Genomic DNA, 18,790 nt, shown 5'->3' with positions numbered 1-18,790 from the left:
CTTTGCCCTGCTTTATTTCATATTCCAAGGCCAAATTTGTTGATGTCACCCTTCTCTAATTCTGTGTCAACGAAACAGCAGACACATGAGCCTCTCATTTGCAGTGATTTACATTAATCTTCTCTCTTAGGTAATATAATGGATTTGCGTGTAAAAGTTCATCGACTTTTAGATTGGTGACAGTGGTGATAAAACAGTAATAAACACACTTCATAATCTTGAAGTGTTATATACTTCTCCCTTCACCTGATTTCCACATCTGCTGACTATGTGTGTAATCTATTTACTTTAGGCATAGGAGTTATAATTTAACTTCTGATTGATGTCTTTTGGATATAAGCCTGAGCAATAGAAAAAGTCTTCAGTGTTTGCTTAAAGTACTGCATATTAACAAGATGTCTATGAAATGGCTCTCACTTCTGCTGCTGCTACAACTGGCTTGCTACTTTAGTTCTGGAAGTTGCGGAAAGGTGCTGGTGTGGCCAATGGACTATAGTCATTGGATGAATATGAAGACAATTCTGGATGAACTTGTCACAAGGAGTCATGAGGTGACTGTTTTGACACCTTCAGTTTCCACTTTCATTGATCCCCAAAAAACATCTTCTCTCAAATTAGTGACTTTCCCTCTATCTTTAATTAAAGAAGAAAATGAGAATTTTCTCAAACTTTTCGTTGAGAAATGGAAGCATGCAGTGAGAGATTCCTTTTGGAACCATCTTTCAACAGTGGAAAGTTTATCTTGGGGATATTCTGATATTTTAATGACGACTTGTAGAGAAGTTGTTTCAAACAAGGAACTTATGGTAAAACTGCATGAAGAAAGGTTTGATGTCATTTTTGCAGATGCTGTTGGACCCTGTGGTGAGCTGCTGGCTGAGATACTTAAAATACCATTCATGTACAGTCTCTACTCCACACCTGGATCTTCAGTTGAAAAGAAGAGTGGAAGGCTTCCATTCCCACCATCCTATGTACCTGTGATGTTGTCAGAATTAAGTGATCACATGACATTCATGGAGAGGGTCAAAAATATGATATATGCACTCTATTTTGAATTCTGGTTCCAGGCATACAATGAGAAGAAGTGGAATCAGTTTTACAGTGAAGTACTAGGTAAGTCATGTGCTTAGTTGGTAACATTAAGTCTTATCTTTATAGAGCCTTGAAATGTGAGTTTGTATAAGTATAAATTCACTGAAATTTGTCTCAAATAAGTGAAACATTCAAATAAAAATACAAAATAACCATCAGTCTTATAAATATCATGAAATGAAAACACTTAAATTATAGGGTGAGGTACAACCTTGTAGTCCTTTACTAGTACTGGATACCAAGAAGTCATATACCATAAGTTGAGGCACATACGACCTTTGCTAGTGACTATCAACTTACCAAACTTTTTTTTTTTAACTTAAAATTTTAAGTCACTAAAAATCTCACAAAATGTCTTGGCAAATGACATGTACACTGAGAATTAAACACATATTTGTAGCTCAAGTATCTAGGTAGCATTTAGAAATTGTTTCTACTTGTGTAGTTCATTTTCCAAATAGTGTTATATTATATCATATCATCCTATCTAATGTTGTATATTTGTCAAAGAAAGGTTTCATTGAAACATATTTGGTCACATCATCTCAAGGTCCTTTATAAAACTTACCTAATGTATATACATGGGCTTCCTTGGTGGCTCAGAAGGTAAAGAATCCACTTGCGATGTGGGAGACCTGGGTTCCATCCCTGAGTTGGTAAGATCCCCTGAAAGAGGACATGGCAACCCACTCCAGTATTCTTGCCTGGAGAATCCCCGTGGACAGAGGAGCCTGGAGGGCTGCAGTCCATGGGGTCGCAGTCAGACACGACTGAGTGACTAAGCATAATACATATACACACACAGCAATATTCTCATTTGATCCAACATTTGTTGTTTGTTTTTATTTTCACTTTCAGGAAGGCCCACTACATTAGTTGAGACAATGGGGAAAGCTGAAATGTGGCTCATTCGAAACTATTGGGATTTTTCATTTCCTCGCCCACGGCTACCAAATTTTGAATTTGTTGGCGGCATCCACTGCAAACCTGCCAAATCCCTGCCTAAGGTCACCTACTCCTCATTGTTATGCTTTGTTAACTTTGTATTTTCAATAAGAATTATCCTGCATTCTTTATTTAGAATGTTTGATTGCAATGAGTCAGATATGGGAAGCTGGATACAGTGAACTTCCAGCTAGAAATTGATATATTTCTATGTTACCACACGTATCTGAAATTTATTAACATCACAGAATAAACATAATATGCTAGAGACTTTGAGACTATGTTAAATTATGACTTCACTATTCAACACATAATGAAGTATCAGACATTTATAGTTATATTATTATATAAAAATATAGTAAATATATAATTCATATTTTAATATTAGCATAATATTAGTTACAATTATAGTAGCATAATTATCCTACTATAAGATAATTATATATATATAAATTATTTGGGGAGTGCTAATATAGAGAAACGGTGTAGACAGTTTCTGCCACCTGACCCTCCACCTAGAAAGACAGAATACAAGGAAGTCATAAAAAGTGTGTAAAAGTATTATAAGAAAAGACCACTGTGCTATAGAAACATCCAGTATGAATCACAGGAAAATCTGAAGATGTTCATGAATAAACAGAAGAGACAGGGCTGGGACAGAAGAAGATAGAAAAGAAAAGCGGGTAGAGTGACAATGACAGTTTCCAAGAAGTACAAGTTCAATTTAAACAAGAAGAGGCTAAGTAAAGAGGCTGATAATGCTGGTGATGTGAATTGGAAACAGATAATTATTAACTTGAGAAACGTCTAGCAGGAGCACCTGCAAGAACATTGAAAGGGATAAGAATGAGATATGGTCACATATTCTTAAAAAAAAAAAAACCCAGGATGTAGTCATTGGGTTGGATTGTGAACGGTAGGGTGGGAAAGGAGAATATTCAGCAGGTTGTTCAGGATACAGGCAACGTACTCAGAGATAGGACAACACTAAATCTTATAATAGTAGCAACCTCATATTATCATTGAGGGGAAAATTGTAAGTACATGTGAAACATCCAAAATGTCAGTAGCATCTAATGATCCAGAAGAAATATTAACTATCTTCATTATTCTTATTTTGTTACTATAACATACTATCACTAACCCAATGTTTGCCAGGAAGCTTACTGAAATTGAGATGATTTTCCTAATCAAGATTATATTATTCAGAAAGCTGTAAAGTAGATACCCCATTGTTGCTGTCTAGTTGCTAAGTCGTGTCCGACTCTTTTGTGATCCGATGGACTGTAGCCCACCAGGCTCCTCTGTCCATGAGATTTCCCAAGCTAAAATACTGGAGTGGGTTGGCATTTCCTTCTCCAGAGTACCTTCCAGACCCAGGGATCAAACTTAAGTTAAAAAATTAATTTAATGTAAATAATTCAATAAATTTAATAAACTTTACTAAAGCAAATTTAATTTAATTTAACATATTTAAATTAAATTATTTAATTAAAAAAGAATACTTAAGATTTGGCAATCAGGTGAGCAAGATGACTAAAATATTTTTTTAAGTTATAAGGCTCTAGCTAAAATGAACAACCTTCTTCAACAATATAGATGAATGTATGTATAAATCTATATTTTCATAAAAATGCTTAATTACACTAAATCAGCTATAATGCAATATTCAGATGTAAAATAAGAAATATTAAAAGGTCACAATTTTCCTGAAGGTTAAAAAAGAATGTAAGCTTGAATTACAATTTTCATGATATATGTCATAATTCATATTTCATTATAGAAGTAGATAAAGATTAGAATTAAAGCACAAATTTTAGCATCATGTCTTCAAGGTCCCTCTACGTTATTGAAATTGGTAGGATTTCCTTCTTTCTCATGGGTGAATAACATTCCATTCTGAGTGTGTGTGTGTGAAATCTCTTTTTTAAGATTTACCCATTGATGGGCGCCTAAGTTGTTTCTTAGCTATTGTGAATAATGCTACAATAAACATGGGAGCATATATATCTCTTTGCTATCCTGTCTTTATTTTTATTCTTTGGCTGTATACCCAGAAATGGGATAACTGGGTCATACAGCAGATCTATTTTTAATTATTTTAGGAACTTTCATTTTGTGTTCTCTAAGAGCTAAACAGTTTACATTCCCACTGACAGTGGGACACTTTTCTCTACCTTCTCACGACACATCTCTTCTTAGTTGCAGACTTTCTAACAGGTATGAGGAAATATCTCATTGTGGTTTTGAAATACATTTCCCTGATGATTAGTGTTATTGAGCATCTTTTCATATATCTGGTGGTCATTTGGACATTTTCTTTGGAAAATGTTAATTTGTTAATCTGCCCATTCTTTAACTGAATTTTGTAGTATGAGTTTTATGTATATTCTGGATATTACCCTCCTCGCTCAACGTGTGGTTACAAAACTATTTTTGTTCCATTCTGCAGGTTGCATTTTCATCTTGTTGTTTGTTTCTTTTGTTATGAAGAAACTTTTAAGTTTGACATAGTCCAATTCGTTGTTTTTTTTTTCTTTTATTATGGTTGTGATATCATATCAAAAAATCATTTTCAAGATCAAACATAGGGAGATTCATCCCTATGTTTTCTTGTAGGTAGGAGTGTCATAGTATCTGGTCTTATGTTTAAATCTTGATTGATTTTGAGTTATTTTTGTGAGTGGTGTAAGATAAGGGCCTCATTTCTTTTTTTTTTTTTTTGCTTATGTTTATTCGATTTTCTCAGAAAATAAAGAAGTGACTGTTATTTACCCATTGGGTATTCTTTTTTCCCTTGTTGAATATTGGTTGACTATATTCTCAGGATTTTGATTCTAAATCTTGAATGCTGTTCCATTGGTCAATGTGTCTATTTTTTGCCAATACAATATGATTTGAAATATTGCAGCTTTGTAATAAAATTTAAAATTGGGAGGTGCCTTTGAAATTGCCTTTGGCTCTGGGTAGTGTGAATATTTTAACAATACTAATTCTGATCCATGAACACAGGACAACTTTCTATTTATCTGTATTTTCTTGTATTTCTAAAACAAATGCTTGTAATTACTGTACAGATTTTTCACATCATTTGCTAAATTTATTCCTAGTCATTTTCTTCTTTTGATGCTGTTGTGACTGGGATAGCTTTTTTTCAGAAGTTACATTGTTAGTACATAAAAACAGAACCAATTTCTGTATGTTGATATTATCAACATATAACCTTAATGTAGTTTTATTGAATTTATTAATTAATTCAGGTTTTTAGTTGAATCTGTGAGATTTTTGCACCAAAAAAATGTCTTCTGCAAAAAAAATTAAAAATTTTATTCCTTCCTTTCTATTTAGGATGCTTTTCATTTCGTTGTCTTGCCTAGTTGCTCTAGCTAGGACTATGTTGAATCAATATGACATTTGACATCCTTGTTCCTGATCTTTGAGAAAAAGCTTTCAAACTTTCACTGTTGAGCATAATGTTAGGTCTTGTTTGTCATGCATCTCTTTTATTACATTGTAACTCTTCTATTACATTTTTACAATATAACTTTATTACCTTGAGTTATGTTCTTTCTTCCTTATGTTGAGGGTTTTTATCATGAGAATGTTGTATCTTATCAAATGTTTTTTGTACATCTATTGAAGTAATAAAGTTATTTTATATTTCATTCTATTCATGCAGTGTATCACAATTATTATTTGGATACACTGAAGCGTCCTTACATGTTAGAGATAATTCTCACTTGGTCTTGGTATATAATTCTTTCAATGTGTTCTTGAATTTAATTGCTGATACTTTGTTGATAATTTTTGCATCGATACTATAGTCTGGACATTGGCCTGTAGTTTTTGCTTTTGTACTGTTCTTGATATAAGGGTAATGCTGGCCTTATAGAATGGGTTTGGAAATGTTCCCATCCTTTTTTAATTTTTAAGATTTTCTGAAGAACTGGATTAATTATCCTATACTGTTTTATAGAATTCCTCAGTGCAGCCATATGGTCCTGATGTTTTATGTGTTGGTTAGTAGTTAGTTCATTCATTCAGTCATGTCTGACTCTTTGTGACCTCATGGACTGCAGCACACCAGGCTTCCCTGTCCATCATGTCCATTAAGTCAGTGATATCATCCAACCATCTTACGTGTTGGTAGGCTTTTGATTACTGATTTGACTTCTTTACTCATTATGACTATTCAGATTTTCTATTTCTTCCTTACTCAGTTCTGGTAGATTGTGTTTTTAAAAAGTTATCCATTCTTCTTGGGTATATAGTTTGTTAGCATATAATTATTCATAGTAGTCCCTTTGGATCCTATATATTTTTGCAGTATCGATTTTAATGTATCCTGTTTCATTTATAATTGTATTTATTTGAGTCCTCTTTTTCTTGGTAAGTCTAGCTAAAGGTTTTTAATTTTGTTTACTTCTTTGAAAAGACAGAGAAAGACAAATGTGTAATATCACTTACACATGGAATCCAAAAATGCTCACTCATAATAATAGAGAGTGGTGGCTTCTAGGGGCTGCTGCTGCTGCTGCTAAGTTGCTTCAGTCATGTCAGATTCTGGGCAATCCCATAGCCAGCAGTCCACGAGGCTCCCCCGTCCCTGGTTGCCATTTTCTTCTCCTTCCAGGGCCTAGTAGGTGGGAAATAGGAGAGATGTTGTTTAAGGCTACAAACTTGTAAGCCCTAGAGATATAAGGTACAAAATAGTGAATATAGACTACAATATTTTATTATAACCAGCATACTTGCTAAGAGGCCAGATGTTAATTTATCCAGCCACACACACACACAAAAAAATCATAATGATGGAAGTTTGAACCATCATTAAAATGGCAATCGTATTACAATTATAGATGTATCAATCATCATGTTTTATATCTTAGCTTACATAATGTAATATGTCAAATACATTTTCAACATTTTCTACAAATATATGAATTTGAAATTAAGAATATCCCTGGACAGAGAGTTTTAGTAAATCTTGCTGCTGCTGCTTCCCTTTTAAATAATTTTTCATACTTTTGCATATTTTCTTACCATGAACTTACATTATTTTTTAAAGATATCAGAGAATGAGATGAACCAGTCCTTATCAGTAATCAATTTGTAGAGATAAAATGTATTACAATAACACCAATTGGATGCATTTTTCACAAAACAGATGAAAAGTTTTGGGTAGCAAGCCAATGAAACAAAACATTGAAAATGAGTAACTTTAAATGCTAATACAGCTCACTGGAAATACAATCATTACCTGGATATACTGTGAGAATCTTAAGAGAGTTCAGTGTCTTAATATTAAGACTGATATCGCCAGGGTGAAATTATACTTTTGAAAAAGCTCATCAAATACAGTCTTCAAGGTTAAGTTTAAAAAATTCCTTCTTTTCTTTTTTAGGTTATAAAATGGTTTTGCAAAGAAGTTTTACAAAATAATTAGTATCAGAAAGTATACATTTTATGATGGAAGAATTGTTGGAATTATTTTCCAGATAGAAAAGGATAATGAATCTAAAATAGAAGAAAGAACTAAGAAAATATGAATATATGATTTTGATCAAATATCTAAAAAAAATTTGCTCCTCTACATTTTTAAACTAGAGAACATTGATCACAGTAGACTTACTCAAGTATAGAAAGTAAGTTTCTAATCAGAAAGGATCAAGGATCACAAGACAAAATAATTCAGAAACAGTTCCAGGCAAGTTCAGATTCAACAGGAACTTTATTTAGTTTGAAATGAACTACCCAAAAGGTGACTTGATCTCTGCTGCAGAAAGCCCTGGGGCACGTTTCCCACTGTGGGGTAGGTGCACCCTGAGGCGACTAATGTAGGTGATACTGAGGGTCCTTCAACACAGTTGGACATAGCACATCCTACCATGACATCAATTATACAATATAGTTTAGACAAAGGGTGCCATATGTAAACAAACCCAGAAATATGGTGGCTCAAATAAATAACTATGCAAGTGCATCTCTGGGTTATAAATAGGACTTACAGAACTGTTTCACAGAATTTCCAAAATACAATGTCAGACTCCTCCATGTCTCTGATTAGAAATTTAGATAAGAGTTTGGGAAATTATGACAAAGTTGAAGGAAAGGGATAAGGATTACAGAGCTGAGTGAATGATAAACATAAAGTGATTCAAATAATAAATTTTTCATGTACTAATAGGGAAATGAAGTACTAATGACGAACCTAAAATAATTCTCAAAAATCTGCCTGGAATAAATAAATGATTTAGTAGACCTAGAATAATAAGGAATTACAGGTGAATTAAATCCTGCAGTGTAGCTTCTAAAAATTTATGTTAGTAATTAACAACATAACTGATGCAGAGGCTGAGGATAATACTGTTTAACAGTACTTGCTTGTCACTACCGTGTACTGGCTCTATCTCATTTCCTGCTTATACGAAACACCTTTGCACAATTATACATAATAAAAGAAATGACCTCATATGACCCATTTCCCTCCAAGTACCTCCGAGTACCTCCAAGGGATGAATTCTGTTTAAAAAAAAAAAAAAGTCATTACTGAAAATAACATACAGTTTACTCAAAAGATTTTTTAGTGTTAAATATTTATTAGCACATGTGACCAAAGTCCAAGATGTGAAGTTAGCTTGTTCAAGAACATAGTGAGGTGCAAGGAAAGGGAATCAGTCTATAAACTAGCTATATAGCATGCAGTAAGAATAATGTACACTTTCTAGTATAAAACTTGTCTATCTGTACAGCTCAGCAATTCCTCTGGATGAAATATTGCACAATAGGTAAGTAAAAGCTGTATTAGCAGGACCCAAGAAGTTGGACAACCCAAGTGTCCATCAAGAGACAAAACAATAAACAAAATGTCATATGCACAATGATGAAATATTGCTTATCTTTAAAAGGAAATTCTGACATGTCACAACATAAATGAACCTTACACTGAGTGAAATAAACCAATCAGAAAAAGACAAATACTGCAGGATTTAATGTATAAGTATCCAGACTAGTTACATTTGTAGAAACACAGGGTAGTATGAAACTTGCCAGAGGCTAGAGAAAGAGGAAACGGAGTTTCTTAATGAGCATAGACTTCCAATTTTTCTCCAGAAAAAGTTCTGGAGATTGGTTGCCTGGTGTGAATATATTTACACTACAATACTATACATTTAGGAATGATTAAGAAAGTAAATTTTCTGTTATGTGTATCCTTCCATAATATTTTTTAAGAAGCCACTACTCTAGTATCTTCAGACTATATCTTATTTTCTCCCTTTAGTTTCTTGCATCAATCCTTTCAATAATGTCTGCTATGCTGCTGCTCTTTTGTGATGGGGCAAATTCTTTTCTTCACAGGAAATGGAAGAGTTTGTGCAGAGCTCTGGAGAACATGGTATTGTGGTGTTTTCATTGGGGTCAATGGTCAGTAACATGTCAGAAGAAAGAGCCAATGTGATTGCTTCAGCTCTTGCCCAGATTCCACAAAAGGTACACACAGTAACTCAATAGTGGATAACTATTTAATGAGTCTGTTAAACTTTATAAAAGGTCTGATTTTTCTTCCAGAAAGGTAACTAATATGATAGCTCCAATTTTTTGCAGGTGCTATAGCCATGCAGGGACTGTCTTTGATAGATAATAATTTTAGATTATTACCTTTACCTTAACAGGTTCTATGGAGATATGATGGCAAAAAACCAGACACCCTAGGACTCAATACTCAGCTGTATAAGTGGCTCCCCCAAAACGACCTTCTTGGTAAGACTTGGCAGAAAAAAAATATTGAAAACATGAATAACAGCTGAACAGAGTGATAGTACTTCAAAGGGAAACAAATATATAGAGAATTGTTGAAACAGTCGAAAAGAAAACTTTACTGCTTCATTTCTATTTACTATGCTAGGGGGGAAATGGGGACAGCTGGCAGGGCTTCCCAATCTGCTCAGTGGTAAAGAATCAGCCTGCCAGTGCAAGAGATGCAGGAGAAGTGGGTTCTATCCATGAGTCCCCAAAATCCTCTATAGAAGGAAATGGCCACCCACTTCAATATTTTTGTCTGAAAAATCCCATGAACGAAGGAGGCTGGTGAGCTTCTATTCATGGGGTCACAAAAAGTCGGAGAAGACTGAGCGACTTAGCATACACACCCATAACAACTGGCATTTTACTATACACAGTCATATCCCTTATGACCAGAATCCTTATTTTAGCTGTAATTATTTCTGTGAACTTTTCAATAACTTCTTGGATTGTTGTTCTGTCTATGAATTCTTTCATCACATCTATCTTTTCCCCTCTGTAGGGGTATGATAAATGCTACTGAAAATAAGAACTCTCCTTTTATTACCAATGACTCTTCACTTTCTGTAAGAAAAAAAATTCATAGTCATTTTTATGAAGCGATAAAACACTCCAAGATAAAAGGTTACTTTTCCTTCCTCTGGTTCCAGTGCCTCTACTATTATCCTTCTCTTCCCCTGACACCATTCCTAATCAGACTAAATGACTCCACTATATCTTTAAGAGAATAATTTCTGGCATGCCCTCCTCTTTTTTTGCATATATGGTTTCTTTTACCCAGAATGCTCTTTCAAGTTGCTCACCTGCCAATCCTGGATTCCTTTGTGAAGTCCAAGTGACTCAGCACTTCTTTCATGAAGTCTTCATTTACCCCTTCAGCAGATGCAGCAGTTACTTCTCTGAGTTCTGAAAGCAATTTAAAAGGACTTTCATATGTGTAATAACCTGTTATTGAAGACTGTTTCCTTCAGTTACCTTATAATGCACGTTTCTCAATTTATTTCTAACACTTAAAATTAATAATTTTATTGAAATTCACTCAATCCTAGGTCATCCAAAAACCAAAGCCTTTGTAACTCATGGTGGAAGCAATGGCGTTTATGAGGCCATCTACCACGGGGTCCCTATGGTGGGCCTTCCCTTGTTTGCTGATCAACCTCATAACATTGTTCACATGAAGGCCAAGGGAGCTGCTGTCAGATTAGACTTGGAAACAATGTCAACAGAAGATTTGCTCAATGCATTGAAGGAAGTCATTAATAATCCTTCGTGAGTATATTTTTTTTACTAGATACTCTTTCTGGAGAAGTTCTCGTATGAAGACTCATTAGTCTTGTGAGTGTCACAGTAATATTTTTTCATGGTTTTATGGGAAAGGTTTGTCAGTGGTTTAAAGACAGTGGAGAAATTTTGAAAGATCTAACCATTAGAATGAGAAGAATCTCTGAAATGGTAATAGAGGAATTAAGAAGTTTGAAAATGAAGTTAAAGTAGGGAAACATAGATGTCCACTTTACTTTCTTTCAGCAAGTGAATTCCAAAAATGTTTTAATCTCTTCTAACAATTTATTTTCAGTAAACAACCTTGATATAAGCAATCTGAAATTCCCATTACATTCAATATCTTCCAAGTTTTCTATGCTAATATTTAGACCCAATCACAGATAAATGGTAAATAGCTAGTACTTTCTAATTAGCCAGTTTCAACTATGAAGATATTTATTTATAAATGTAGGTGTATTCTTAGGCTTTTTGATTGTTACCATTTTTGTCTTGTTTGGAAGAATTATAAAATTTAAACATAATCAACTTGGAAGTATTATGTTGGGATAGTTCTCTTTTAAAAATTCACACAATTTTTAAATATTACTTTCCATTTAAAATTAGTAGAAAATATTACACCCGTGGTGGAGTCATGTCAATGTATGGCAAAACCAATACAGTATTGTAAAGTAAAAATATACACTGAATTTCAGAAACAATATAAAAATAATGTAAAATTTAAAAAAAAATAAAATAAAAGTCCACAGGATTGAAACTGCAAAAATAAATAAATTAATTAAATAAAATAAAAATAAAACTAGTAGAAAATATTGGTTCAATTTCCAGTGTTGTACAATGCATCCCTGAGCTTATATACTTCTCAGTTTTTGCCTCCTACTCCCCTACCCATATATTTCTACTCCCCCAAATATGGTAACCAATAAATTGTCCTCTATGTCTGCAAGTCTGTAATAATATTTTGGTTCCATCACTGATAAATGGTAAACAACTTGAACATACTAATTTATTCAATTACAGCTATGTAGATACTATTTACAAAGGTAGGTATAATCTGAGTTCCTGTCATTGTCCTTCTTTTTCTCTTATTTGAACAGGTATTTTGAGATATTGCTATTTAAAAGCCAAATTTACAAAACCAAAAATATTTGATTCCCAAATCACTTCAGAATATACACGAATTCCAATAACACAATTAAATTAATATAACAAATATGATGTATATGTTTCCCCTTTTCTTTATAATGTCTTTATAAAGAAAACATTTTGAGAATTTGTCAGTATTAGTAGCACAGTGTATATATGTGTTTTATAAGCAGAGTTATGTAAATTTAATCTTAGCACTGCTATTGTCCTAAATGAACAGCAAAAATATTATATTCAGTTCAGTTCAGTTCAGTCACTCAGTCATGTCTGACTCTTTGCGACTCCGTGAATTGCAGCATGCCAGGCCTTCCTGTCCATCACAAACTCCCAGAGTTTACCCAAACTAATGTCCATTGAGTCAGTGATGCTGTCCAACCATCTCATCCTCTGTCGTCCCCTTCTCCTCCTGCCCTCAATCCCTCCCAGCATCAGGGTCTTTTCAAATGAGTCAGCTCTTCGCATCAGACGGCCAAAGTATTGGAGTTTCAGCTTCAACATCAGTCCTTCCAATGAACACCCAGGACTGATCTCCTTTCGGATGGACTGGTTGGATCGTCTTGCAGTCCAAGGGACTCTCAAGAGTCTTCTCCAACACCACAGTTCAAAACTATTAATTCTTTGGCACTCAGCCTTCTTTATAGTCCAAATCTCACATCCATTCATAACTATTGGAAAAACCATAGCCTTGACTAGACAGACCTTTGTTGACAAAGTAATGTCTCTGCTTTTTAATATGCTGTCTAGCTTGGTCATAACTTTCCTTCCAAGGAGTAAGTGTCTTTTAATTTCACGGCTGCAGTCACCATCTGCAGTGATTTTGAAGCCCTGGGAAATAAAGTCAGCCACTGTTTCCACTGTCTAAATGAACAGCAAAAATATTACATTATTTTTCTCTTTTTTTAAAGAAATAAACCTTTCAATTGCCAATTTTATATAAATGTACATTTCTTTAGTATCTTTATTGATTTTTACTTAATAATGTAAAACTGGTGTCAAAAAATGAAGATGTACCACAGCTTTCTTATCCATTCATCTGCTGATGGACATCTAGGTTGTTTCCATGTCCTGTATTACTCAGCCGTTAAAAAGAATTCATTTGAATCAGTTCTGATGAGATGGATGAAACTGGAGCCGATTATACAGAGTGAAGTAAGCCAGAAAGAAAAACACCAATACAGTATACTAACACATATATATGGAATTTAGGAAGATGGCAATGACGACCCTGTATGCAAGACAGGGAAAGAGACACAGATGTGTACAACGGACTTTTGGACTCAGAGGGAGAGGGAGAGGGTGGGATGATTTGGGAGAATGACATTCTAACATGTATACTATCATGTGAATTGAATCGCCAGTCTATGTCTGACGCAGGATGCAGCATGCTTGGGGCTGGTGCATGGGGATGACCCAGAAAGATGTTATGGGGAGGGGAGGTGGGAGGGGGGTTCATGTTTGGGAATGCATGTAAGAATTAAAGATTTTAAAATTTAAAAAATAAAAAACAAAACAAAAAAAAAAGTAAGAGGTTTAAAGAATAAAAAAAAATGAAGATGATTTATTACCTGCTATATACTGAATATTCATGTTCTGCTACATATTATGTTTAGTAACATGCTGTTGTTACCATTGTTGTTCAGTTACTAAGTTGTAGCCAACTCTTTGTGACCCAGTGGACTGCAGCATGCTAGGGTTCCCTGTCCTTCACTATCTCCTGGAGTTTGCTCAAACTCATGTCCATTGAGTTGGTGATGCTATCTAACCATCTCATTCTCTGCTGCCTGCTCCTCCTTTTGCCCTCAATCTTTCCCAGCATCAAGGTCTTTTCTAATGAGTTGGCTGTTTGCATCACGTGGCCAAAGTATCAGAGCTTCAGCATCAGTCCTTCCAATGAATATTCATGGTTGATTTCCTATAGGATTGACTGGTTTAATATCCTTGCAAGTTTGGTCTCCTCAAGTGAGTCTCCTCAAGTGATTCTCAGGAGTCTTCTCTAGCACCACAATTCAAAAGTATCAATTCTTCAGTGCTCTGCCTTCTTCATGGCCCAACTCTCACATCTGTACTTGAAAAAACGTACTTCGGTTATATGGGTCTTTGTCAGCAAAGTGATGTCTCTGCTTTTTATTTATTTATTTATTTTTAGTTTTTTATTTTTTAAATTTTAAAATCTTTAATTCTTACATGCATTCCCAAACATGAACCCCCCTCCCACCTCCCCTCCCCATAACATCTTTCTGGGTCATCCCCATGCACCAGCCCCAAGCATGCTGCATCCTGCGTCAGACATAGACTGGCGATTCAATTCACATGATAGTATACATGTTAGAATGTCATTCTCCCAAATCATCCCACCCTCTCCCTCTCCCTCTGAGTCCAAAAAGTCCGTTATACACATCTGTGTCTCTTTCCCTGTCTTGCATACAGGGTCGTCATTGCCATCTTCCTAAATTCCATATATATGTGTTAGTATACTGTATTGGTGTTTTTCTTTCTGGCTTACTTCACTCTGTATAATCGGCTCCAGTTTCATCCATCTCATCAGAACTGATTCAAATGAATTCTTTTTAACGGCTGAGTAATACTCCATTGTGTATATGTACCACAGCTTTCTTATCCATTCATCTGCTGATGGACATCTAGGTTGTTTCCATGTCCTGGCTATTATAAACAGTGCTGCGATGAACATTGGGGTACATGTGTCTCTTTCCATTCTGGTTTCCTCGGTGTGTATGCCCAGAAGTGGGATTGCTGGGTCATAAGGTAGTTCTATTTGCAATTTTTTAAGGAATCTCCACACTGTTCTCCATAGTGGCTGTACTAGTTTGCATTCCCACCAACAGTGTAGGAGGGTTCCCTTTTCTCCACACCCTCTCCAGCATTTATTGCTTGCAGATTTTTGGATCGCAGCCATTCTGACTGGTGTGAAATGGTACCTCATTGTGGTTTTGATTTGCATTTCTCTAATAATGAGTGATGTTGAGCATCTTTTCATGTGCAAAAAACCTCGAATAGCCAAAGCAATCTTGAGAAAGAAGAATGGAACTGGAGGAATCAACTTGCCTGACTTCAGGCTCTACTACAAAGCCACAGTCATCAAGACAGTATGGTACTGGCACAAAGACAGACATATAGATCAATGGAACAAAATAGAAAGCCCAGAGATAAATCCACACACCTATGGACACCTTATCTTTGACAAAGGAGGCAAGAATATACAATGGAGTAAAGACAATCTCTTTAACAAGTGGTGCTGGGAAAACTGGTCAACCACTTGTAAAAGAATGAAACTAGATCACTTTCTAACACCGCACACAAAAATAAACTCAAAATGGATTAAAGATCTAAATGTAAGATCAGAAACTATAAAACTCCTAGAGGAGAACATAGGCAAAACACTCTCAGACATAAATCACAGCAGGATCCTCTATGATCCACCTCCCAGAATGCTGGAAATAAAAGCAAAAATAAACAAATGGGATCTAATTAAAATTAAAAGCTTCTGCACAACAAAGGAAAATATAAGCAAGGTGAAAAGACAGCCTTCTGAGTGGGAGAAAATAATAGCAAATGAAGCAACTGACAAACAACTAATCTCAAAAATATACAAGCAACTTCTGCAGCTCAACTCCAGAAAAATAAATGACCCAATCAAAAAATGGGCCAAAGAACTAAATAGACATTTCTCCAAAGAAGACATACGGATGGCTAACAAACACATGAAAAGATGTCTCTGCTTTTTAATACGCTGTCTAGGTTTGCTATAGCTTTCCTTGCAAAGAACAAGTATCTTTTAATTTCATGGCTGCAGTCACCATCCCCAGTGATTTTGGAACCTAAGAAAATAAAATCTGTCTCTGTTTCAACTTTTCCCCCTTCTATTTACCGTGAAGTGATGGGAGAGGATTTCACAATCTTAGTTTTTTGAATGTTGATTTTTAAGCTCTAGGCGACTACACCATTGTGGTTATCCAGGTCATTAACACCTTTTTCGTATAGTTCTTCTGTGTATTCTTGCTACCTCTTCTTAATCTCTTTTTCTTCTGTTAGGTCCTTACCATTTCTATCCTTTATTTTGCCCATCCTTGCATGAAATGTTCCCTTGATATCGCCAATTTTCTTAAAGAGATTTCTAGTCTTTCCCATTCTACTGTTTTCCTCTAATTCTTTGCTTTGTTCACTTAAATGGCCTGGCACTTTGCATTCTTTGGAACTCTGCATTCAGTTAGGTATATCTTTCCCTTTCTTCCTTGCCTTTTGCTTTTCTTCTTTTCTCAGCTATTTATAAAGACTTCTCAGACAACCACATTGCCTTCTTTATTTCTTCTCTCTCTCTCTCTCTCTCTTTTTCTTTCTTTTTTTTCTTTTTTTTGTTGTTGTTGTTGAGCATATAGAACTTCTCCATTTTGGGTGCAAAGAATATAATCAATATGATTTTTACTCTGACCATTCGTTTCCAGATTACTGCTGCTGCTGCTGCTGCTAAGTTGCTTCAGTCGTGTCCGACTCTCTGTGACCCCATAGACGGCAGCCCACTAGGCTCCTCTGTCCCTGGGGTTCTCCAGGCAAGAATACTGGAGTGGGTTGCCATTTCCTTCTCCAATGCATCCCACTCCAGTACTCTTGCCTGGAAAATCCATGGACAGAGGAGCCTGGTGGGCTGCAGTCCATGGGGTCGCTAAGAGTCAGACATGACTGAGTGACTTCACTTCACTTTCCAGATTACTGAAGTCCTCTCAAAAACCCAGTGCACCTCCTCTGTTTTGACAGAAAAGGGAGGGAACTTGCCTCCATTGCTATTGCTCACAGTGTCATCTTGTAACACTTTGTGATTTAGAGTTCTTGAGCTATATCTCTTTTTTCTCCCTTCTTTCTTGTCTACTAGTCTATTATCAACAGGAAAAATGAATGTAATTGCAATGCCTGGAAGTAAAATGTTGAGCCTTCTCCAGAGTCTTTTAGAACAAGAACAACAACAATGCTAGCAAATATTTGCTGCAAGTATACAATATGCTAGGAATGCCTATAAGAATCAATACAATATTCTCAAAATATCTCAAAAAATTATCTCAAAATAATCAGATAAGATACTATTCCTATCCATTCCTTAGAAAAATGAAAAACTGAGGAATAGATTATATCATGAATGGCCCCTCCAACATAAAAATAAAAACATTTTTAAAAATTTAGTAAACTTAAAGCAAATAAAACTGTGAGACAGAAAAAAAAAAAAAGCAGCCAACAAGATAAATGTTAGAATCAGGAGTCAAACACAGACAATCCACTTCAACACTTTGGAACACTATTTCACTAAGGTAAGATCAGCCCTGCCTAGACATATCTTGGAACCTCATCATAGACTTTCCTGCTATCTCTGGATTATGACAGCATTTTAACACGTTTCTATCAGGGCTTTACTAGATAACTCAAACTTTGAGCAACAAACCAAGATTTTTGTTGTTGTTGTTTTCTTTCCTTTTGGGACTTAATTTATTCCATTCTTTAGACTGTACAAACCCCTCCCATTTTCTTTCTTTCCTTTGTAGCTTGAAATGCTATACATTTAAGAAGTCCTAGCTCTTAAGCTAAGATCTCAAGAATCACCTCACAGGAAAATTATCTATTTTTCTTTAAGTCTGTGATGCATTCTTTTTTCCATCTGCAAGAAAATTTCACAAATTTTCAGTTATAGCTCATCCTATATATCGATGTCTGTTTGATTTTCCTTCAGCTACAAACAGAATGTGATGAGGTTATCAGCCATTCATCATGATCGGCCTGTAAAGCCCCTAGACCTAGCAGTCTTCTGGATTGAGTTCGTCATGCGCCACAAAGGAGCCAAGCACCTGCGACCAGCTATCCACAACCTCACCTGGCTCCAGTACCACTCTCTGGACGTGATTGGGTTTCTGCTAGCCTGTGTAGCAACTGCTGCATTTGTCGTCACAAAGTGTTGCCTGTTTTGTTACCGGAAGTTTGCTGGCAAAGGAAAGAAGGGGAAAAGAGACTAGCTAGCTGTTTCTGAGACCTCAAGCAGTTTTGCCCCATAGATAACACTCCTCCAATTTATTCCAGTTGGAAAAATTATAAGTTTCCCATCCTCTTGTGACAAAATACAAACTTCACTTTCAAGGGATTTTCTACTTGGGTTAGAAATATGGCTTACCAAGGAAAAATACTGGCAAAAAATTGAATGAAAATAAAACTGTAAGCTTATATATTGAAATTTATTACTTTAATTCTAAGTAAATAAGTGTTAGTTGTTCAGTCATGTCCAACTCTGCAACACCATGGACTGCAGCCCACCAGGCTCCTGGGTCCATGAGATTTTCCAGGCAAGGATACTGGAGTGGGTTGCCATTTCCTTCTCCAGAGGATCTTCCCAGCCCAGGTATCGAACCCGGGTCTCCTGCACTGCAGGTAGATTCTTTACTGACTGAGCTTCTAAAGTTATACTAAAAAGAAATTAACAAATGTAATTATATTTAACATATCGAGAGTAAAACAAGGACAATAGCAA

General features: G+C 35.4%; 1 protein-coding gene across 3 annotated transcripts; it reads left to right on the top strand.

Moving 5' to 3' along the window:
- The first annotated feature begins 363 nt into the window (after nucleotides 1-363).
- LOC101117163 (UDP-glucuronosyltransferase 2B18-like) lies at nucleotides 364-18,486 on the top strand. 3 transcript variants are annotated; one of them, XM_012180086.3, is made up of 7 exons: nucleotides 364-551; nucleotides 847-1,116; nucleotides 1,954-2,102; nucleotides 9,400-9,531; nucleotides 9,714-9,801; nucleotides 10,893-11,112; nucleotides 18,002-18,486. In XM_012180086.3, the coding sequence occupies exons 2-7, from the start codon at nucleotides 900-902 to the stop codon at nucleotides 18,279-18,281; spliced, it is 1,086 nt and encodes a 361-aa protein (XP_012035476.1). In that variant the 5' UTR covers nucleotides 364-551; nucleotides 847-899; the 3' UTR covers nucleotides 18,282-18,486. The 3 variants fall into 3 exon arrangements, with proteins under 3 accessions (XP_012035476.1, XP_004009920.2, XP_060273140.1); XM_004009871.5 differs by having other exon boundaries at nucleotides 364-1,116; XM_060417157.1 differs by lacking the exon at nucleotides 18,002-18,486 and adding an exon at nucleotides 12,697-13,202 and having other exon boundaries at nucleotides 364-1,116.
- The last annotated feature ends 304 nt before the right edge of the window (nucleotides 18,487-18,790 follow it).

The sequence above is a fragment of the Ovis aries genome, chromosome 6 (genome assembly GCF_016772045.2).
Source record: "Ovis aries strain OAR_USU_Benz2616 breed Rambouillet chromosome 6, ARS-UI_Ramb_v3.0, whole genome shotgun sequence".
In the NCBI taxonomy this organism is placed as follows: Eukaryota; Metazoa; Chordata; class Mammalia; order Artiodactyla; family Bovidae; genus Ovis; species Ovis aries.
The sequence above is the reverse complement of the archived record's forward strand: the minus strand, read 5'-3'. Positions and strand labels throughout refer to the sequence as shown.

Excerpts from the sequence above, each read along its gene's own strand:
- LOC101117163 (XM_060417157.1), top strand. The coding sequence starts at position 396 with ATGTCTATGAAATGGCTCTCACTTCTGCTGCTGCTACAACTGGCTTGC. Across the intron at positions 2,103-9,399 it reads CTGCCAAATCCCTGCCTAAG|GAAATGGAAGAGTTTGTGCA; the intron begins GTCACCTACTCC and ends TTTTCTTCACAG. Across the intron at positions 9,532-9,713 it reads TTGCCCAGATTCCACAAAAG|GTTCTATGGAGATATGATGG; the intron begins GTACACACAGTA and ends TTACCTTAACAG.